Here is a 25,531-nt window from a genome sequence, read left to right as displayed (position 1 = left end):
TTATTGCTAAGCTTTAAATCTAGACCACGGGACTTGTTTCAACGTACCTTAATACGGGCTTTTGTAAAATGGACGACAGTAAGAAAACCTCACATTTAACCAAAAACGTTAACTTAAAACATTTAATATAGGAGCAACGTATTTTATGGCCATACACCCTAATTGTCATTACATTCTTTAGACGCGTTGCCTCGGTACTCTCCACAGTTTGAATGTCCGTTGTAAATTTTACGAATATTCCGTAATTTGGGGTTAAGAGACCTAACATGACACGTACAGAAGAAGATTACCATGTCGCTCACTCCTTTAAATTTTAAGTTGTACATGTTTTCGTAATGCCCAGAAAATTTACTATATCCCAGCAAAAGCGGCATATTTTAAACTTAATATTTACCCGCTACAGGGCAGAAAGTGTTGTTTTTTTCATTTTGAAGAAAAGATATTGTTTAATTATTTTTTTAAATACATTAAATATTTTTCAAATGGAGAAAAACCCTTCAGGTTTTACCTAAAAAGATCTGTTGCACAGTATAAAATTCAATAAGTGGCTTGATATTTATTTTTAATACATTATATTATATTTTTAAACTTTAAAAATGTTCTGCTAAAAAATCAAGTTTTTGATTTATGACGTTCTTAAAGGAGTGAGCGATGTGTCTCCTTTTTGTCTTGAACATTTTTGAAGCTTGTATGTACATATATAAAAACATATGTGTGTGAATTAGTTAGAAGAGATCCATAAAGCATGTGCCGTTCTCTCTTTAAGCCACATTTCTTTGATTCCAGATTGTATACAGGAAACATCCATATCGAATACCAGCCGATCAATACTAATTACAATAATTCAGCCATAGATAAAATATAAATAACGATAAGGTTAATGTAATAATATTTACGAGGGAACTTGTGAAAACAAGTAACGGTTTCAACACTGGATGTTCTTTTTTTATCCCGCATCGATTCAACATCCGCCGAAATGTGTGAAATATCTCCAACTTCCTGCGTTGCTTTGCATTATTTAAACTTGTCTATTTAAAATACTCTATGACAGCGTTTCCCAACCTTTTCTGGCTCGCGTATCACTTGATAGTACCTACATCACGCTTAATTGTATCTACCACTTTTATTTCGAGAAATTTGTTATTCTACTTGCATTATAAATGTTATAGGGTGACTATGTTTCCCAAAACTGAGTTTATTTAAAATTAATATTTTAAATAATTTAATATTAGTTTTTTTTTTGTTTAAAAAAATACAAAAGGTTTCATTTTTTTCGGATAAAAATGAGACATTATAAAACAAAGACAAATAAAACAACATTTTTTTAAATTTTTAATAAAAGGTGCCGAAGCTCATTTCTTGGCAAAATTCAAAATCAGGACACTTAAAGAAGTATTTTATAACAATTTAAATTAAATTATAATTAAATGTAATAATTAAAATGTTACATTGTTTTAAAATCACTATAAGCGATTTATTTTATAGTGATTTTAAAACAAAGTTACATTTTAATTATAAAATGGAAAATCACAAAGTCAAATAGAAAGAAAATCAATTATAATTAAATATAACTTTGTTTTAAAATCACAAAGTTAGTGCTTCAAATATAAATTATGAATTAAATTATTGGCATACAAAAATTAAATGCGCCACAGGCAATTTTTTCCAAAAACTACCCATATTCGAAAATAGTTTAAATTAAATTTTTAAGCGTAATTTTTTTTATCCTTTTTATGTTCGCTATTACTAATTTTTTTTTGCGTACCACAAACTATCCACTCGCGTACCACCGGTGGTACGCGTACCACAGGTTGGGAACCACTGCTCTGTGATACTGTGACATTCGTGGGATAGCGTCAGATAATACCCGATAAAAACGTCTGATTTGTAGATATCTCACAGAGACAAACCAATTTAGCAAGTTTTAAGCATTAATAAGTCAATAAATTAAAAAGGTACAACATTTTGAGTATCCAAATACTTTATGTATTTATTTTAAATCAAACACAGATTTTTTGAGTCTACTAAGTTGACCGACATCATCAGACTGGACCAGTCTGATGATGTCGGTAACGACGAAACCCGGTCGCTGGTCAAATAAAAAAGTGGAAAAGCTAAAAATATTGGTTTTAATCTAATAATAAATTTAAAATGCAATTCCATCACGAAGTGTCAGTGGATAATATAAATCTATCTACTAAGTTGTATTTTATTAACAAAAAACACATAAAAAATTATATTGTGACAATTGTTTCGCCTTGTTAGGGCATTATCAAACGAATGTCATTCGTCAAACGAATATCAAACGAATCCAGACATTCGTTTGATAATGCCCTAACAAGGCGAAACAATTGTCACAATATAATTTTTTATGTGTTTTTTGTTAATAAAATACAACTTAGTAGACTCAAAAAATCTGTGTTTGATTTAAAATAAATACATAAATTAAAATGGAGTTCTACAAATTAAACGCCAAGTCAATAAATAACCAAATACTTATTAAAACTAGTATTTGGATACACTCAGAATGTTGTAAATAAATTCACTGGTCAAATTATAAGCTAAAAATAAAATAAAATGATAAGGATATTTTTAAGCGTTTCTTGAGTATGAGAATATAATCCAGGATTCGGACTTCACATACGAATGAAAGAGTTTTTATCATTTATATTTGAAGCGCTAACTTTGTGATTTTCCATTTTATAATTAAAATGTAACTTTTAAAATCAATATTCATAAAATATTTATATAGATTTTCAATTCCGTTTTAAAATCACTATAAATATTTTATTATAACTATATTATAAAACTTAGCTAAACGCTTCTTCGAAACCGGTAGACATTATAATTAAGTTATAGTAAAATATTTTTAGTGATTATAAAACAATTAACATTTTAATTATTGTATGAAAGAGTTTCTGTTTAACAAAAAGCTTCTCTCATCTCACCATAGATGTCTCTCGTGAAATTCTAGTGAATCAAGCACTACATTTCGAATTTGAACAATATATTTAGAAGTTCTAAAAACATGAGTTTAGGGAAGGAGGTAGAGGGAAAAACTAAGGGAGGAGGATTGATGGACAGTTAGGATTCTAATGATAGATAGTAATGTCTCAGACGTTTCTTAAAAGTGTTACCTGGGTTTGAAGAAAATTAAGTTGCGGGAAACTAAAATTAAATTAAGAAAGGTGTGTTGATATGGTTTGGAAATGTAGAACGAATGAGTGAGGAAAGGTAAAAAAAGGTAAAACAAATTTATGAGGCGAATGTAATTGGAAAAACGAGCAGAGGAAGACCGAGAAAAACTTGGCACGATCAGGTATGCCAAATACTTGAGAGCTGTCAGGTTAGGAGTCGAAACAATCGGCGGGAATGTATGAGGAGATGCATTAATGTGGAAGAGGCGAATAATGTTTGGAAAGACGTATATACGTACGTAGGTAATTTTTTTTTAATGAACTTCCGGAAAACTTAAAATGTATAGAAAGTTATCAAATCTTTAAAACTAAAATAAAAAAATAAAAAAAACATATAAGACACACCCCTACCTAGACTCTATACCAAATAATATTTTGAAAAAAAAAGCATATAACCCTACCTAGACTCTACACCAAAGAATATTTTGTTTTTTTTTTTAATTTTCTTTGTTTATTTTTAATTTTTATTTTTATTTACTTTGTTCAAATTTAAAAAAAAAGTAACTGTAAAACAAACTCCCTCTCTAAACACAAGTACCTACTTTATTAGACAGGTAGAAACGTTATATTTGAAATGTATTGTATATTTACCAACTATTTTTTATTATTTAAATATGTATTTTGTAAAAAAAAATCAATAAAAAGACAGAGTGGTGTGGCATTCTATTCTCTCTGCCTACCCCTGTGGGGAAGCAGCGTGATGGTTAGTTAGTTAGTTATGTTGCGGGCTATCGATTATACCGCCTTAAACAGTTTTTTATTATTTTAATTTTTGACATCTCATCAAAGATGAAGAAGAATATGGAAGTCTGGGCATTTACGGGGCTGACGACCGTCATAGGCTGGTTTAAGTGATCACTTTACACACGTGTAACATTCACCAATTCTACCCATTATTGACAACCACACCACTCAAAGTTCTATATATATGAACCAACTCTGAAACATTATTCTTGAATCACTAGAACTTCTCTAGAGACATCTATTGGCGAGATGAAAAGAAGCTTTTTAAAAAGCAGAAACTCTTTTATTAGTATGTTAGGTCCAGATCCTGGATTATAATCACACACATGAGAAACGCCAGAAAATATCATTTTCATTTTTATTATTTCAGCTTATAAATTGACCGGATAATTTATTTACAACATTTTGAGTGTGTCCAAATACTTGTTCAAAAAATCTGGATTATCTTCAATTACAGGAGTTATTTTCATATTATTTTTAAAAAGTAATATGAAAATAACTCCTGTAATTGGAGATAATCCAGATTTAATGAACAAGTATTTGGACACACTCAAAATGTTGTAAAGTTTTTTTTTTTACTTTCGAGTGTTGAAACTACAGTAATCCTGATAGCATCTTGTGACTCAGGAACGTGTGGAAAGCGAGCAAGAGCGATGTCCAAAATTCAAATGAGTTTGTATCATTATTCTGAGCATTTTTGCCAGTTGCGAAAGACGCCCGCATTCTGTGAGCGTCGTAAATTATTGTCAAGCCAAGTTGGTCCGACATAAAGGCAAAAGGGGGCATTTTATCTCCCGCATCAGCAATTGGGATAATATGCCGTGTATATTATAATAATTGGACATCAATATTTGTTTTGGAATATATTATGCCAGTGGGCTGTGAGGTGGATGATAATATCATTAATCATAGATAATTGGTTGGCAAAAAAATGATTATATGTTCGTAGGTACTGTTTGAATCGGTTGTTTCTATGGTTTTATCAAATATTTATTTATTTATAACGAGCTTTACCCACGTAGCCAAGCGTTGCCGTATCTTGATCTAGTTAAATGGAAAAAACAAAATTAAAATGTACATATTACTAATATATCGCTCACTCCTTTCAAGAACGTCACAAATAAAAGTTTAAAAATATAATACAAAATATTGAAAATAAATATTAAGCCACTTATTGAATTTTTTACTCTGCAACAAATCTTTTTAGGTTAAACCTGAAGGTTTTTTCTCCATTTGAAAAATAGCTAGTTTTTTTTTTTAATAATTAAACAATACCTTTTCTTCAAAATACAAAAACAACACTTTCTGCCCTGTAGCGGATAATACTAAGCTAAAAATATGGCTCTTTTGCTGGGATATAGTACATTTTCTGGGCATTCTGAAAACATGCACAACCGAAAAATGACGATTTTTTATTTACGACGTTCATATATATATATGTATATATATATATGTATATATATATATATGTATATATATATATATATATATATAACGTGGTAATATTTTCCTTTTGAAAATTAAGTGTAAATAATATGTAAAGTGGGTGTATAATAATAAAATAAACAATGTGTTGCTTTGTAATTAAAGTTTATTCTTAATTTATCTTTATAATAATTTTTATATCTATCTATCTATCTATCTATCTGATTCTGACAGTTAATAATATTATCGGAAGTCTTTTGTTTAATTCTGAGCTGGAACTGTTTTGTGTAGGTACTATTTGTAAGTACTTAATAAAATGTATAGGTAGGTACCTAGTTATTTTATTACATCTCCCCCCTTGGGGATGAAAATTCATAGTAAAATTTAGTGATATGATAATTTTTTTTTTTTCTTTCTTTCTTTTTTCCTTCTTTTTTTCTTTCTTTTTTTTTCTTTCTTGTTTTTTTTTTCTTTCTTTCTTTTTTTTTCTTTTTTCCGTTCTTTTTTTCTTTCTTTTTTTTTGTATTTTTTTTCTTCTTCTTGACCCTTTTAAAGTAGACACAGTTTTTTTTCAATCCATTTGTTTTTTTCTTTTGAATTCCTTCATTTTTATTCCGATCTCTTAAAGTATCTTCTAATTTAACCAAATTTATAACTTTTAATTGTTCATCTGCATTTTCATTCGATTTTAATACTGGATTCCTGCTTAGACAATCTACTTCTAAATTCTTCTTTCCTGGAGTGTATTTTATTTTATCTTTCGTAGAAGTTTTTTCTACTTTATTTTTACTTTCATTTTTCAAGCACTGTTTCTGTGTTATTTGTATGTCTTCATTTTTATTCTGATCTTTTAAAATATCTTCTAATTTAACCAAATTTACAACTTTTAATTGTTCATCTGCATTTTCATTCGATTTTAATACTGGATTCCTGCTTAGACAATCTACTTCTAAATTCTTCTTTCCTGGAGTATATTTTATTTTATCTTTCGTAGAAGTTTTTTCTACTTTATTTTTATTTTCATTTTTCAAGCACTGTTTCTGTGTTATTTGTATGTCTTCATTTTTATTCTGATCTTTTGAAATATCTTCTAATTTAACCAAATTTACAACTTTTAATTGTTCATTTGCATTTTCCTTCGATTCTAATACTGGATTCCTGCTCATACAATCTGCTTCGAAATTCTTCTTTTCTGGAGTATATTTTATTTTATATTTTGTAGAAATTTTTTCCACATTATTTTTATTTTCATTTTTCAAGCACTGTTTCTGTGTAATTTTTAAATCTTCATTTTTATTATTAATCTTATCATCCTCCTTTGTTTTAAACCAGCACTTTGCTTCAGGGTGATATCGAGTTCCCTTATTTAAATTTTCACAAATCTTACATGGACTTTTATCTTTAATTTTATCACTAGTTCTTAGATTTCCACGTCTTCTTTGATTATCTTCTAATCGTTTTCTTTGATCATCTTCTAATTTTTCTCTCTCACTCCGAACATATTGTAGTAATTGTTTTAATACATCTAATGTTTCATAATCCATTTCCAATTAACAAAATTGTCGTTTTATAACGTGGTAATATTTTCCTTTTGAAAATTAAGTGTAAATAATATGTAAAGTGGGTGTATAATAATAAAATAAACAATGTGTTGCTTTGTAATTAAAGTTTATTCTTAATTTATCTTTATAATAATTTTTATATCTATCTATCTATCTATCTATCTGATTCTGACAGTTAATAATATTATCGGAAGTCTTTTGTTTAATTCTGAGCTGGAACTGTTTTGTGTAGGTACTATTTGTAAGTACTTAATAAAATGTATAGGTAGGTACCTAGTTATTTTATTACATATATATATATATATATATATATATATATATTATATATATATATATATATATACATATATATATATATATATATATATATATTTATATATATATATATATATATATATATATATATATATATATATATATATGTGTGTGTGTGTGTGTATGTGTGCTAGTCTTTTGAGGTAACTCACTTCTCCATTACTACCTTTTTACTCAGGCACATTAAAATTAAATAAATGTTAACCTAATTTATAGACCACAACCCATGAATCGTTCCAGAGCCCCTCAAACTGTGGGGAGTCTAGTTCGCCGCATGTCGCCACCCCCCGCCGGTTGTCCAACTGTGCCGCCGAATCAAATGATCACAACAAACCTAAGTTCTCGACGGTCGATAATTGATCTAGCAATTTGGGATGAGAAACATAATCGGACTGAACGATTGCCGTTAGTGAACGTAAAAAAAAATATGCAAGAAGCAAAAAAATATAATAGCAGGTACCTAACATAGTAGTAATGATAAAAACATTTACTAAAATAACATTTCAGTATAAGGTACGATGATATATCGCTCACTCCTTTCAAGAACGTCATAAATCAAAAATCGTCAATTTTCAGTTGTGCATGTTTTCGAAATGTCCCAGAAAATATACTATATCCTGGGATAGAGGCATATTTTTAACATAATATTTACCCGCTACAGAGCAGAAAGTGTTGTTTTTGCATTTTGAAGAAAAGGTATTGTACAATTATTTTTTTAAATATACTAAATATTTTTCAAATGGAGAAAAAATCTTCAGGTTTTACCTAAAAGAACTGTTGCACAGTAAAAAGTTCAGTAAGTGGCTTGATATTTATTTTTAATAAATTGTATTATATTTTTAAACTTTAAAAACGTTCTCCTGAAAAATCAAGTTTTTTGATTTATGACGTTCTTGAAAAGAGTGAGCGATATCGAAGACGTGAGACATTGCAGCCTATTTTTTTCTGTTTTACCTTATGTTGAAAATAAATAAATATACAGTCGCCGTACAATGGGTCGAACAGGTTATTTTCATCGTAAATTCACAAAAGATTTTAAGAAATTGTGGTATTTACCAATTAAAATTTATTTAAAAATGAATAGATATTACCACAAAGTGACTGTCGAATCAATTCATGAAAGTTTTGTCAATTATTAGGAATGAAATGTTGTGACAACACATTTCAAAACATTTATTTTACTAGGTAATAAACTTAAAACAACGAAATGCTAGACTTCAAAATGACCATATTATAATTTACTTACGTTAAAATATCAGATTTGTCCGCCTCCGTGTGTAATGGTCAGCATGCTCGGCTACCGTTCTGGAGGTCCCGGGTTCGATTCCCAGGGGGGTTTAATAAATATAAGTGATTTTTTCACTCTAATATTTATTCAATATTACACTGGACTGGTACCTGAAGTGGAGGGCTGATCACCTTTCCTTCATGTGTAATCGATCGAGATAACACTGCGTTTATATGAAGCAGTGCCCTATGCACCATTGGGGTGCCGTAAGGGATTTATTAAGATATCAATAAAAACATTATAAAATTACTCCTAAATGGATCAAAATCCAGAATTTGTGAACAAAAGTTTGGACACATACAATATTGTTAAATAACATTATTACATTTCTGTATTTATAATTAAAAAATATTTTTATTTGTACGTACATTATACGTACGGACACGATGAAGCATTGTTTTTGTTTCTATATATTATCTTAAATAAAAGTAGCCGAAATTGTGGATAAAACATGACTCAAAATTCAAACCGGTTTTTTTATTAACCTGCTATTAGATAACATGTGTTCTGGAATCCTTAGCGTTCAATGAGTTTGTAAAAAATATAAATTAAAAATATTTTTTCCGTTCTTAAATCAACAATTTCTACGATCACACGACACCATATTAATATCATATTAACACGCAAATGGCATAAATATGTAAAAAATAAAACAACCTACAAAAGTATAAATATAGATATATTGGTACTAACTAACAAGCTAACCATCACGCCTCTTTCCGCTGGGGTACGCAGAGAGAATAGAACACCAAGCTGTCTTTGCAAGCAATCTTCGCCTCTCCTAACCTGACCACTTTCAAGTATTTGAAATAATCGAATGATATATAATATGGTGATGTATTATCGTAAAAAACATTTTATAAATTGTATTATTTTTTGACATCTCAAAATAGATAAAGAAGAATATGGAAGTCTGGGCATTTACGGGGCTTACGACCGTCATAGGCCGATTTAAGTGATCACTTTACAGAAGTGTATTATTCACCAATTCTACCCATGATTGATAACCACACTTGTCAAATTCTTGGAAGTTCTGTATATATGATCCAATTTCGAAACGTTGTACATGAATCACTAGAATTTTCACTAGAAGCATCTATTTGTGAGATGAAGAAGCGTTTTTTTATGGAGCAGAAACTCTTATATTTGTATGTGAGGTCTAAATCCTAAATTATAATCACATACATGAGAAACGGTAGAAAACTTCCTTTTCATTTTATTATTCTAGCTTATAATTTGACCAATTAATTTACTAACAACATTTTAAGTGTGTCCGAATACTTGTTGGTAAATGATTGGACTTCCATATTCTTCATCTTCATCTATGTTGAGATGTCAAAAAATAATATGAAAAATAACTTATATAATTGGAGATAATACAGATTTGTGAAAAAAAGTATATTTGTATATGATGTCCTTTAAAAAAAAATAATTGTAAAACGAACTCCCTCTCTAAACACAAGTATCTACTTTATTAGAGAGGTAGAAACGTTATATTTGAAATGTATTGTGTATTAAGCAACTATTTTGTATTATTTAAATATGTATTTTGAAAAAAAATATATTAAAAAAATCAATAAAAAAATATCTGAATTCTGGATTATGATCACATACACGAGAAACGCCAGAACAAGTATTTGGACACACTCAAAATGTTGTTTAAGAATTGATTATACGATGAGAGGTACATTACGAGACCTAGGGCGTGAACTCCCCTCTAAGTATTGTTATTACAGATTTTTATTGTTATCGCGTGACAATAAGCCGTAGGTCAAAATATAAACGTTGGGATAGTGAGAGAATTAATAATTATGTGTCATAATTCACGAAAATCGCCGTGATTATAATAATTTAACCCTACACAGCCCAATGCAACTTTTCAACACACAGTTTACTGAAAAAAATTAAACAGATTCTGGAAATTTTGTCTGATTATGTAGTTTTTAATTCAAATTTAACTGGTACATACCACTATTTCTTAAAATCGATTTTGACACATGTTTCGATGCATTCGTTTTCAAACACCTTAATGATGCGGAATACATCGAAACACGTGTCATAATAAATATTAAGAAATAGTGGTATTTACCAAGTATAATTTAAATTAAAATGGAATAGATATTACCACAAAGTGACTGCCGAGTCAATTTACAAAATGATTATTTAGTACCTCTTCTTCTTCTTCTGTTCTTTAGGACTATGTCCTGTCATTCTCCGGTCCGCTCCTGGGAGGTGGAAGACCAGCTATCTCTCCTAGTTTAGGTGGTCATCCAGGGTGTCTGATCCGCTTAGTACCTTCATTCAACATATATGATATGTTGAATGTAGGTACTCTCCTTATTTTTCCTAACAAATGGTGTATAAGGTACTGAACTCGTTTGATGCTGTGTGGTCTAATATTTGACATAGTTACTCTCATTTATTTATCCAAATTTCTAAGCCTTTTGCGGTTATTCGTTTAAATATTGATTAATGTCGAGAAATTTAGCTTAGATAAATATGAGGTTGAAAACAGTAATAAAATTTTCAGTGCCCTTGTGGAGAGAGTTGGGTATTCGTCTTGAACGAAATTTTTGAATTCATACAAAGTTATTTCCGAGCTTTTATTTTTAAAGCATGATCTAATGAGTAACTAACTGTTTTTCTTCTTGATACGAAATTTCACAATTCGATGTATGCCAGGAAGTATCAATTACTGCAAAGTGATTTCGTATTTCGTAGTCATACAGGAGAAAGTGACCAAGTGCATTTTTTTTTACAAAAACGTGATTATTGACTATTTGATATCTTACCAGCTCAATATTGCCCTGAAAACATCCTGAAGCGATTTTAAACTTGGAAGTATAATATATTGACTTGATAAAAATGACTAACTGCATTGATGTTTATTTTCTTGCCAACCAAAAGTGACTTAAATGGCCCTCCTTTATTTAACGTTTTGTTAGTTGGTCACTTTTTCCTGAACTGCGATATAGTTTAATTTTATATAATAATTTATAATTTTCTATATTCCAGACTCTTAAGTCAGAGTTTCTCGGTTCGAACCAACTCTACTACAATTTGATACCTATTTCCGGCTCACGGAAATAGTATAAAATTGAAATATTTGTGTAAATAATAAAAACACAAATATTTCTCTTTTTCATTTAAAACAAAAAAACTCAAATCGCACAGTAAATGAGCCAATATGTAATATGCTAAATGAGTAAGTTATACATAAGTACACCGAGAATTGACGGGTTAATAGCGTTATGTACATATTATGACTAATACTGGACAATATGTGCCGATGGCTATAGCAAGCACCGCCATCGATCTTCCGATATTATTTCATGGCAAGACGACGCATACATTTTTAACCATAAACCTCTCGCACAAAAAATGGCTTAAAATTATGTACAACGCTTACTTTTTAATACGCATAATTATTCACTTATTGATATATAAATATAACTTTAGTTGGCTGATTAAACGATAAAAAGCTTCTTTCATCTCTCCAATAGATGTCTCTAGCGAAATTCTAGTGATTCAAGAACAATATTTCGAAGTTGGATCATATACATAGAACTTTCAAGAATTTGAATAGTGTGGTTGTCAATCATGGGTAGAATTGGTGAATTCTGCACGTGTGTAAAGTGATCACTTAAACCAGCCTATGACGGTCGTAAGCCCCGTAAATGCACAGACTTATACTATTATTTAAATAAGGACATTTTGTAGATATTTTTAGTCAGTGTTTGATAATGTCTTAATAAGACCAAACGCGTCACATATTATCATATATCGCTCACTCCTTTCAAGAACGTCAAAAATCAAAAAACTTGATTTTTCAGGAGAACGTTTTTGAAAGTTTAAAAATATAATACAATGTATTAAAAATAAATATCAAGCCACTTATTAAACTTTTTACTGTGCAACAGATCTTTTTAGGAAAAACCTGAAGGTTTTTTCTCCATTAATTTTTTTAGTATATTTAAAAAAATAGTTAAACAATACCTTTTCTTCAAAATGGAAAAAATAACACTTTCTGCCCTGTAGCGGGTAAATATCAAGTTAAAAATATGCCTCTTTTGCTGGGATAAAGTACATTTTCTGGGCATTCCGAAAACATGCACAACTGAAAATTTTGGATTTTTGATTTATGACATTCTTGAAAGGAGTGAGCGACATGGTAATCTTCTTCTGTACGTGTTATGTTAGGACCTTAACCCCAAATTACGGGATATTCGTAAAATTTACAACGGACATTCGAAGTGTGGAGAGCACCGAGGCAACGCATGTAAAGAATGTAATGACAACTTGCATGTATCAATTTTTTTTTACCAATATTTTATGTTTGTAATTTATATAAAGTTCTCATAAAACTTGTTGCTCCTATATTAAATGGTTTAAGTTAACGTTTTTGGAAAGTAGAATTCAATCCAATAACCTTGTTTAATTTTGTATGTATTACCCAAAATCGTATTAATATTGTAAATAAATCAACCAAGCATTATATCCATTCGATCAATACGGTTATCGATCGATAGTTTAATAATTTGCTTATTATCAGCTATTAAAGGGCAAATCAAGTCGTCCACACATTAAAAAAACTATTATCGATACGATAACGCAACTTAATTAAAAATTACCGCATTCAATCATAATAAAAATAGTTTTATTATACGCGAGATTACATAAGGCGTCGGAATTAAGAGACCCTTTGTGCCCTAACATCACGATTTTAAAATTACTTGAGAAAAGTTACTAAGCTTTTTTAAACGTACGTGACTAATAAAATAAGATAAACTTAATAATTTTACCTTTAGTGTATTAAAATAAATGAAAGATACTTATTTTGTAAGGTCGTAATATTGGGTGGTGCAACAAGAACAACCATTTTATATTGATTTTTTTAAAAAAGACATGTCACTCACTCCTTTCAACAACGTCATTTATAAAAAAATTTATAGTGTTTTAAATGTAACAAAATGTATTAAATATATACATCAAGCCACTTATTGAACTTTTTACTGTGCAACAGATCTTTTAAGTAAACATAATAAGATAAGTTAAGATCAAACATAATAAACAATGCCTCTTCTTCAAAATGCAAAAACAGTACTTTCTGCCCTGTAGCGGGTAAATATTAAGTTAAAAATATGCCACTTTTGCTATGATATAGTACATTTTCTGAGCATTCCGAAAACATGCACAACTGATAATTAGCGATTTTTATATACAAAAAGAGTTAGCGATGTTTAAAATCAGCGTAATAAGTAGGTACTTAACTTGTATGGGAATTATGTGTGGATAATGATATTTTACATTTTCGGTTTCTTAATATCTTTTTGGAAATTTAAGTAAAATTTTTATTGAAAATGAATAGATATTACCACTAGGTGACTCCCAAATCGATCAATGAAATTAATTATCCTACCTAGAATGCTAAAAGGAAGATTTGGCCAATCCTCACACCCTGCATCTATTTAAATATCATAATTTTCTACTAAATTACTATCTCTCTGTATCATGTGTGCTTAAAACCAATAAAAACGCAGCTAGTTTCGTTATATTTAACAAAATTTAACTTCGATAATTAGAACAAATGATCGTAAATATTTTTGCATTTTCTCTATGCTTTTGTTCAATGATTAAAAAAAACACTTGTTTTTTACCACTTGAGTTTTATTATAGACTACATGTTTCAGAAGTTAAACTTCCATCATTCAGGTCTGTATAGTAACAATCTGAATAATCTGAATGATGGAAGTTTAACTTCTGAAACATGTAGTCTATAATAAAACTCAAGTGGTAAAAAACAAGTGTTTTCTTTAATCATTGTAACATGTCTTACCACAAAGTTAATGCCGAAACAATAAATAAAATATGCTTTTGTTCATTCAAATATCATGATTTTATAGTTTGGTTAGTCAACCGCTTCGATAGAATACACCATATTTTATTATATTCATATTATTTCCACAGGTGCAAAATCGTTTTATATATTGCTTATTCGATGCTTGATTATGTACCTCCACAGGTTATCAAATAGAGACATTAAAATATATCAGGCATTAAGTTTTGACAATTTTTACGACCATATCCATGTCTGCTAACATTTTTAATGGTCATCATGATTACCTGAGAAATATGGCTTTGTAACACGCACCGTAGACGAATAAACTAAAATTTAAACAGAAATCAATTCCTGTTTCTCAAGTACCCTTTGGCTACGACTGTCATAAGGTTCGTTAACTCATTATAACTCAGTTCTGTATTGTATCTAATGGTCGGACACCTCCAACGCCGTAAATAAACGGTATAAGGGAGATGAAATAGATTGTAGGTACATTGAGCTGCATGAAATCAAAGGTAGCAATCTGCAAATTCCAAAAAAACACTTCATAATGATTTAAGAGCAAAGGCAAATTCATGACTTTAAATGTAAAAAGAAAACACTTGTATAATACCAATTTTTTAGATTATTAATTTAAACACGGCTAATTTTAAGAACTACAGATGCTCTCATCAACAGGTGAAATACATATCTCAAACAAAACACATGCGAGGACAGATTATTGTAAAATTCGTAAATTATAAATTATGTTTTACTTAGTAAATCTATTAAATTTACATTATATACGTATGACATATATTTAATTAAAAATGTGTGCTTATTTTAACGAAAACCATTTATCGTTAAAACTAGCTATCCGGCCACATTCTGACCATATTAAATATGTATTAAAAATCTGTGGAACAATAGTGAGATTGAAAACATTAAAAATGCCATGTGACAGTGGCTGTCAAAAAACACGCAATCCCCCATAAGCAATATTAACCATTTTGTGTATTGATATTATGCTAAACCGACGGCGCCGCCATTATGGTCAAAATACTGTTTTACGATTAAAAAAACTTTTTTACCTATCGTAGGTGTACATAAAAACACGCGCGTTTCAAATGTAAAGCTGTTAAAATTTCAAAGCAATCGGTTAATAAATTTACATTTTTACTTTAACAGATAATTTATTATTAAAAAAAATACACATAAAATTATAATACAACTAAATAAAAACTGCGTAAACGATACCTTTATGGGTAAAAATACGTTTGCTCGAAACTTTGACTCCGATGCCTTCTGCATCGCAAATCAATATTTTTATGTAAACCCAATGGTCATATAAAAAAATCTCGTCGGTTTTTAGGTATAATTTTTGCAACGTTTATACCTTTTTTATAGTAAAAAAGCATCACATAGCGTATTTTTTCAGATATTTAATCCATTTTTAAATCAATATACACTAAATGTCCCCTTTCAGACCTATCTTAATTTTAAATAATTGGGTGAGAGTTGCCTGATATATGGGCATCAATATCATCTAGTGGCAAAAAACCGCTTACTTTTAATATGACCATTTATAACTTTGCATCAATCTTTGAGTCCAAATTCGCAGATTGCTGCTTTTGATTCTGCGTTGCGAGTACAACAAGATTAAAAGATCGAATTTTTATTTGCCTATCAACTTTTCAGCCAGCTTTTATGGCGATCACTTTTTTAATTGTGGCTTTATGGAAATATCTGGAGAAATCCGCGCACGCCCGCGGCGGTCGTACGGCGTTCTTACTTATTATTTATGGTGTTGGAAACCATTAGACGTCAAATTTATTTGTTTGTTTGATCAGATTTCGGGCGTTCAATATCAATTATGTAGGTTAATGTTCAACGCAATGACGAGGCTAGAAATGTTCACAAGTTACTACAGGTGAAATGTCCACGGGAAAAACGAGGAATGGCGGTCTTATGCGAAGAAACACTGCCTATTATAAGTAAGATTTTTAAAATGTAATCATTTTTATTTTTGACATCTCAGCATAGATGAAGAATATGGATTTTTTTGTCACAAAATTGATTTTTATGTACAATTTAAATGTTACTTTGCTATTTTATAACTATAACTTATAATTTAAATGCTATTTTATAACTTTATTATAATGTCTACCGGTTAGCTTCGAAACCGGTAGACATTATAATTAAGTTATAATAAAATATTTATAGTGATTTTAAAACAATGTTACGTTTTAATTATAAAATGGAAAATCACTAAATTATTGCTTCAAATATCAATTATATGATTTTTATGTATTTTTTTTAACAATAAAATACAACTTAGTAGACTCAAAAATCAGTTTACAACATTTTGAGTGTGTCCTAATATAAGAGTTTCTGCTTAATAAACCTTCTTTACATCTCACCAATAGATGTCTCTAGTGAAGTTCTAGTGATTCAAGAACAAGGTTTCTAAATTGGTTCATATATACAGAACTTCCAAGAATTTGAGTAGTGTGGTTGTCAATAATGGGTAGAATTGGTGAATGTTACACGTGTGTAAAGTGATCACTTAAACCAGCCTATGACGGTCGTCAGCCCCGTAAATGCCCAGACTTCCATATTCTTCTTCATCTTTAATGAGATGTTACAAAATAATATCAAAAATCAGTGTTTGATTTAACATTTAATACATAAAAGGAAAATGGAAGTCTGGGTATGTACAGGACATACGAGATCATAAAACCTGGAAATACTTAGACTTCCATATTCTTCTTCATCTATGTTGAGATGTCAAATTTAAAAATTAAAACAAAAAACAGCTCCTAAGCGGAAAGACCCAGATTTGTAGGTAGGTACACAAATATTTAGACACATTCAAAATGTTGTAAATAAAATAACTGATAAAAATTAAATATCTGCATGTAAAACAATCCGGGCTCGAATTTTACATACAAATAAAAGGGTCTCTACCAAATAAAAGCTTCCTGGATCTTATCATGAGATTTACGATATACATACATATGTAGATGTTCCATTTTTTTAAAGCTTTTTTGGTTGTCAATCAAGTGTAGAATGGTGAACGTTTCACGTATGTAAATTGATCACTTCGCAAGCCTATGACAGGCCGAAAGTCCTGTAAATCCTTCCATATTCCTTGCCTTCTATTTGAGATGTCAAAATACATCCTTTTTTCTCTTGCTTCCGAGAAAATATCCTCCGTTCTTTAAAAAGCCCGTTAGTGTCAGACCTCGGGCAACAATCTGCCAATTTCACCTATAATGATTCTAAAGAATTTTTATTAAATGAGTGCGTTGTACTTATCAATTGATACCGACAGGTATAATCAGCCGGAATGTCTTACGAGTAAGAGTACATATAAATGAGGCACGACTCTATCAAAAAAAACTATCAAACTCTCAAAGTATTACATTTGAATGATAGAATTAAAAAACCTCACAATAACATATTTGAATGATAGAATTTGAAAAATACACTTACAATATCACATTTGAATGATAGAATTTGTTTTAAAACCCTTACAATATCACATTTGAATGTTAAAATTTATTTTAACCTCTAGGCTGCTCGATTTCGAGTGTCAAACTTTCCGTCCCGTGCTGGATTATTTTATAACAATATTTTTGACAAAAAAAAAACATATTTTGGCCTATTTTTTGTAGTGAAACTTTCGGATATCCATCATAGATGTTCACAGTATACGATGCACTTTACTTATCATGTTTTTATGGTGTATTTACACAAAAATATTAACATTTACGGACTCGCGGCCTAAAATAAAGCGGCTGTATAGAGGACGCGGCTGTCGTATCTGCGGAGCACGAGCCGAACGGGAGTATTCACGATAAAGTTGACACTAAATTAAAATAATTTTGATATTTTATGACAGTAAATCAAAGAGAACTAATTTATCCATGCCTCGAACCAAATTTAAGTGCAAAAAATTATCCATAGGTTTATATTATCCACTGACACTTCGTGATGGAATTGCATTTTTAATTTATTATTAGATTAAAACCAATATTTTTAGCTTTTCCACTTTTTTATTTGACCAGCGACCGGGTTTCGTCGTTACCGACATCACCAGTCTGATGATGTCGGTAACGACGAAACCCGGTCGCTGGTCAAATAAAAAAGTGGAAAAGCTAAAAATATTGGTTTTAATCTAATAATAAATTATCCATAGGTGTTGATATAAGTACGTAAAGTTGAAAAACGACTATGCATGCGATCCGCAGTCAACGGTACTTCTATAAAAAACGACAATATATGCGATCCGCAGCTTACGGGTTAAAACCCTTACAATATCACATTTAAATGATAGAATTAAAAAAAACCTTTACAATATCACATTTCAATGAAGGATTTTTTTAATCCTCACAGTATCCCATTTGAATGAAACCAATAAGTACTTATTTATTTTCCATACATGAAGTTTAAATAAATAAATAAAAACAGTTCTGTTCAAGCCTCGGCTTCCTTTAGATTTTTCAATGACATCTATTGCCCACGTCACCTTTAAAGTAGGCAGCAATCAACGGTCGCCGACGTCTTCTAGGAATTTATTTCTCAATGCGATCAGCCGATGTTGTGACGTCAGTGATCATGATATACTGCCATCAACACACTCCTAGATCGGGAGCAAGGCTCAGCTGGACCTCAGGGTAAAACAACCAACAGCCTAGAATCTAAACGTCTCACTTGATTGAGCCATAAACTACCATTAAAAAAACTGACATCTTTAGCATATACTCTGCATTACAGTGGGGGCAAGTTTACACGTAATTTACAAATGGTTTTTCAAGAAGTGATGTAATATTTTTTTAACCCTTATCCACACCCAATGATGCATAGGGCACTGCAGTGTGATCTAGGTCGTTAAGGCTGAGACCGGCCGCGCTAAGGGCTAGACGTCTTTTTCCGCTCAATTTTTTTTATATACTTTTTTTAGAATACCGTAGTCGTACAGGAGAAAGTGACCAACTAACAAAACGTAAAATGTTCAGGAGGGCTATTTAAGTCACTTTTGCTTGGCAAGAAAATAAACATCAATGCAGTTAGTCATATTTAACAAGTCAATATATTATACTTCCAAGTTTAAAATCGTTATGGGATTTTTTCAGGGCAATATCAAGCAAGTAAGATATCAAATAGTCAATTTCTCCTGTATGACTACGATATGCAAAGGTGTATATATATATATATATATATATATATATATATATATATATATATATATATATATATATATATATATATATATATATATATATATATATATATATATATATATATATATATATATATATATATATATATATATATATATATATATATATATATATATATATATATATATATATATATATATATATATATATATATATATATATATATATATATATATATATATATATATATATATATATATATATATATATATATATATATATATATATATATATATATATATATATATATATATATATATATATATATATATATATATATATATATATATATATATATATATATATATATATATATATATATATATATATATATATATATATATATATATATATATATATATATATATATATATATATATATATATATATATATATATATATATATATATATATATATATATATATATATATATATATATATATATATATATATATATATATATATATATATATATATATATATATATATATATATATATATATATATATATATATATATATATATATATATATATATATATATATATATATATATATATATATATATATATATATATATATATATATATATATATATATATATATATATATATATATATATATATATATATATATATATATATATATATATATATATATATATATATATATATATATATATATATATATATATATATATATATATATATATATATATATATATATATATATATATATATATATATATATATATATATATATATATATATATATATATATATATATATATATATATATATATATATATATATATATATATATATATATATATATATATATATATATATATATATATATATATATATATATATAATATATATATATATATATATATATATATATATATATATATAAATATATATATATATATATATATATATATATATTTATATATATATATATATATATATATATATATATATATATATATATATATATAAATATATATGTATATATATATATATATATAAATATATATATATATATATATATATATATATATATATATATATATATATATATATATATATATATATATATATATATATATATATATATATATATATATATATATATATATATATATATATATATATATATATATATATATATATATATATATATATTTATTTATATATATATATATTTTTTAACTTCTTACCTTTCAATAATTATTTTTTTTCAATACCGTATTATTATTTTGAAAAGAAACTTATTTTTACAATGCAAAAACGGTGTTTTAAGTAAATAATCGATTACTAAAATGTTTCCTGGATTTAGAGAAAAAAGTTGCGACTTCACGATTACTGGGCCTTACGGGTGAGATCTCAACTGATGATGCAGTGCCTTATGCATCATCGGGTGCGGATGAAGGTTTGAAGAAGAAGAATAAGAATATATTGGAATCAGATTTTTTCAAATATTTGTTGATAAAAATATTGTCATCTTTATATTTAACTGCTTTTAATAACTCCTTTCTGTTATTATTGTATATACGTGTTCACCAGTCTGCGTGTTTTTAAAATATTTTCCTACAAATACTATTCTTCAATATCTTGTTTAGATTTCCCGGGATTTTGAATTTTCGAGGCTCTACTGCATACAGTTTTTTTTTTAATATATTTGCAGTCGGTTTACTAGAAAACTATCTAACCTGTGACAAAATGATTTGCGAATAAATTATTTTTTACACATTTACTTACAAAACAAGAAATTTTTAATTACTCTAGGAAAATCAGTTCTGAATTTATAGCTCGCAGCATCCGGCATGTAGAGATATGACGTTCAAAATTATTGCAATCGCTTAGGCCACTAGACGTCAGAGAATCGCAAAAAAATATGTAACAAAATTCACTTGTAATCCCCTTGTCATAATGATTATGGATTGAGTTTTTTTCCGTTGAAGATGGTAGTCGGTGTTAAAAGCAAATTACATGTTATTATAATCAGCCCATCCATTTACCCTGATACTAGCTTCGAGCTACTTCCCGACCCCTTATCAGGTGTGGGTATGCATATATGAACATAATTGCATCTTGTTGAGGGATGAATGAGGCCGGGTTCACTTATGCTAAATCTCGCAGAACTCTCTTGCAAGACTGATATCGACGGCCCCTACGTAAAGTACTCTATCTGCAAATCTATTACATTACAGAAGAGAACTTAGAAGATTTTTTCATCGTATTCTTTTTTATTAATTAAAGGAATCTGAAATTCTAAACTAGTATTATTTATTCAAAAACACGATAAATTAGTGTATCAAATCATTTTAAAACTATATGCTTTGTAAAAATTAAGTAGTTAGCGTTTTAAGAGTTCAGCTCATTTCGAAAATTCGATGTAGATAGCGTCTTACACGCCTGAAAACTAGGCGTAATTTATTTTATATATTTTTTTGTTTATTTATATTTGTAGATAACGGTCAGTTGATAACGTACACCAAATATCTCAAAATTGACAAAAATTTAGTTAGAGCACAGAATAGGGTATTATAACTCGCGAGGAATATCTAATTTAACATAGTCAACCTATAAAGGATTGTGTAAGACTCGTTTCTTTGTTTATAACAGCCGATTTAGTAAATATTTTCATTCATAATTTTTTTTGCAAAATTCGCCTGCGTAAATATATAAAGATACATACACGGCATAAAACACATCATCAGACCAGTCTGATGATGTCGGTAACGACGAAACCCGGTCGCTGGTCAAATAAAAAAGTGGAAAAGCTAAAAATATTGGTTTTAATCTAATAATAAATTGTGATTTTTCATATTAATTTGTTAGTCAATAATTGATATCAATTAGATATTTCTAAATCCAGGTAGGTACCATTTAACGTGATAGATTTTTTTCTTAAAACACCATTTAGCATTGAAAAAATAAATTTTTCTTGGAAATAATTACATGGTTTTAAAAAAAACAGTTATTGAAAGGTGAGGAGTTAAAAAACTACATTAAAATATATTTTCTATGTACATTGTTTTTTTAGAATAGTGCGAATACACTTTTTGCTGTGAAAAATATTATTATAAATGCAGTATCAACACTGAAAAACTTTTTTCTCCTCATAACATTTTTATTTACTACACCTGTCAATTAGCGTACAGAAGCACTGTACAATTGTAGAAACTCTCGCTGTATTGCAAAAAAAATGCGAGAACTTTCCGGGAAACTTTCTCGACTTTTCTCGCTAGTGTAAACTCAGCTTAAGATCACTTAACTCTGTGATCAATAAACGTTTGGCCGATCAGTCAACCCATCGATAAATCAGTCAGTCATCGCACACCTTGTTATAATGTAATAATTGCGCATAAATCATGTGCAATCTAGCGGCTAAACTTTAAAGAAATTACTAGAAATATGATAATTTCGCTTTATTTATACAACATTTTATATGCCAAAGAAAGCATCCATCAACATGTCAGTAGGTAGGTACATCTAATAATAATTGCTTGAAGTTTAAATATAAATGTGGCAACACTATACATGGCCGCGAACAACGTACGAAAATAGTCATTTACTAATTTTTTATTTTAAACTGATATTTGAATTTCTATTGTAAACTTATAATATTATTTGTTTTAATTCTCAATTTGATGTTTTTTTACCATTGAAATGAAATATATATCATCTTTTTAATGTACTCCCTAATTTTACTAATTTTTCACTTTTTCAAATAATATTACGTTTATTTATTTATTTCAAACTTTAGGGCGAAGTGTGCAGGTCTAAAAATCTCAAAAGGATATATATGTGTGTGTGTGTATATATATATATATATATATATATATATATATATATATATATATATATACAATACATATATTGTATATATATATATATATATATATATATATATATATATATATATATATATATATATATATATATATATATATATATATATATATATATATATATATATATATATATATATATATATATATATATATATATATATATATATATATATATATATATATATATATATATATATATATATATATATATATATATATATATATATATATATATATATATATATATATATATATATATATATATATATATATATATATATATATATATATATATATATATATATATATTTATACATATATATTATATATTTGTCCGCCTCCGTAGTGTAATGGTCAGCACGCTCGGCTACCGTTCTGGAGGTCCCGGGTTCGATTCCCAAGGGGGGTAAAATAAATATAAGTGATTTTTTCACTGTCATATTTATTCAATATTACCCTGGACTGGTACCTGAAGCGGAGGGCTGATCACCTTTTCTTCATGTGTAAACGATCAAGATAACACTGCGTTTATATGACGCAGTGCACTATGCACCATTGGGGTGCGGATAAGGGTTTTATTATTTTTATTATTTTATATATATATATATATATATATATATATATATATATATATATATATATATATATATATATATATATATATATATATATACATATATACACACACATATTACGTACTAACTACCACGCCGTTTCCCCGCAGGCAAAGAGAATAGAACGCTACACCATAGTAGCGTGTATTTGTGTGTGTGTGTGTGTGTGTGTGTGTGTGGGCGTGTTTCTGTGTGTGTATGTACCTTTTGAAGTCGAAACAAGTAATGACGTCACGATTATTAGTTTTTCTGGCAATTTTTTTATATTGATTACTAAATAAGCCTTGCAATATTCTGATATCTTTATCTAATTTTATCTTTTTTGTCTGTTTGCAGGAATTCATAGAAAAGCTGTTTCAACTCTTCGACCAAAAACAAAAGGATTATCTGTCACAAGAAGATTGGGTGGAATTCCTCAAGGCACGATTAACGTAAGTAATTTTACTTGTATACCTACATCCATACTATATTGCTCCTCAAATGACATGTGGTGTCGCAAAACACGACACGTGAAAATTCAAGTATGTAATTTTCTTACGCACCTTTTCACTGATTAAAAATTTCAAGTTGAATATTTAAAAAATCGCTCGCAGTCCGATGTGGTGCGAGTAAAAAAGGATATAAGTATAGTAATTTGGAATTATTATTTGTTTCGAAATTTAAACCACCAACTTTTAACAACGAGAAATAACACTTTCCATTCCTCGCCATAACACATCATTCTTCAGTGATTCCTTCTCTGTCCAAGCGGCCAGACTACGGAATGAATTATCTCTCCATACAAGTATCATGATATAAGGATCATAGTATTTGTACCTGTGACTGATATACTAGGATCACCTCTAATTATAATCGATTTCATGATATAGAGTCAAAGACATCTTGTCCAGTCAAAAGCTCGGTAAGCTCCTTGCAGCATAGGGATTGATTCACTATTTCATTTTCATTTATGAAACTAATGAATCCTAGTATACATATCGCTCAATCCTTTCAACAACGTCACATATCAAAAATCGACAATTTTCTGTTGTGCGTGTTTTCTGTCATGTCCCAGCAAAAGAGGCATATTTTTAACTTAATATTTACCCGCTACAGAGCAGAAAGTGGTGTTTTTGCATTTCGAAGAAAACGCATTGTTTTATTATTTTTTTTAAATGTACTAAATATTTTTCAAATGGAGAAAACACATTCAGGTTTTACCTAAAAGATCTGTTGCACATTAAAAAGTTCAAAAAGTGGCTTCATACTTATTTTTTAATACATTTTATTATATTTTTAAACTTAAAAAACGATCTCCTGAAAAATTAAGTTTTTTGATAAAATGATGTTGTTAAAAGGAGTGAGCGATATGTGCTTTGCCGCTAATGCTAGTGGACTCGTCCATTTGCAATGCAATAGTTCAGTTTACATATTTCAAATAATTTTTTTAAGGTTTTCATAATTTAGCGGAGCCCCAGTGC

At 28.5% G+C, this 25,531-nt stretch overlaps 1 protein-coding gene across 1 annotated transcript in view; it reads left to right on the top strand.

Moving 5' to 3' along the window:
- Positions 1 to 25,531, top strand: part of Nox (NADPH oxidase) — a 164,213-nt gene that overhangs the window by 107,674 nt on the left and 31,008 nt on the right. Inside the window, exon 2 of the mRNA XM_088263984.1 lies at positions 24,408 to 24,502. Within this exon, the coding sequence (XP_088120110.1) occupies positions 24,408 to 24,502 (95 nt within the window). The remainder of the gene's footprint in view (positions 1 to 24,407; positions 24,503 to 25,531) is intronic.

The sequence above is a fragment of the Brachycentrus maculatus genome, unplaced genomic scaffold (assembly GCF_059751285.1).
Source record: "Brachycentrus maculatus isolate JH-2025_06_01 unplaced genomic scaffold, ASM5975128v1 h1tg000211l, whole genome shotgun sequence".
Taxonomy (NCBI): domain Eukaryota; kingdom Metazoa; phylum Arthropoda; class Insecta; order Trichoptera; family Brachycentridae; genus Brachycentrus; species Brachycentrus maculatus.
The sequence above is the reverse complement of the archived record's forward strand: the minus strand, read 5'-3'. Positions and strand labels throughout refer to the sequence as shown.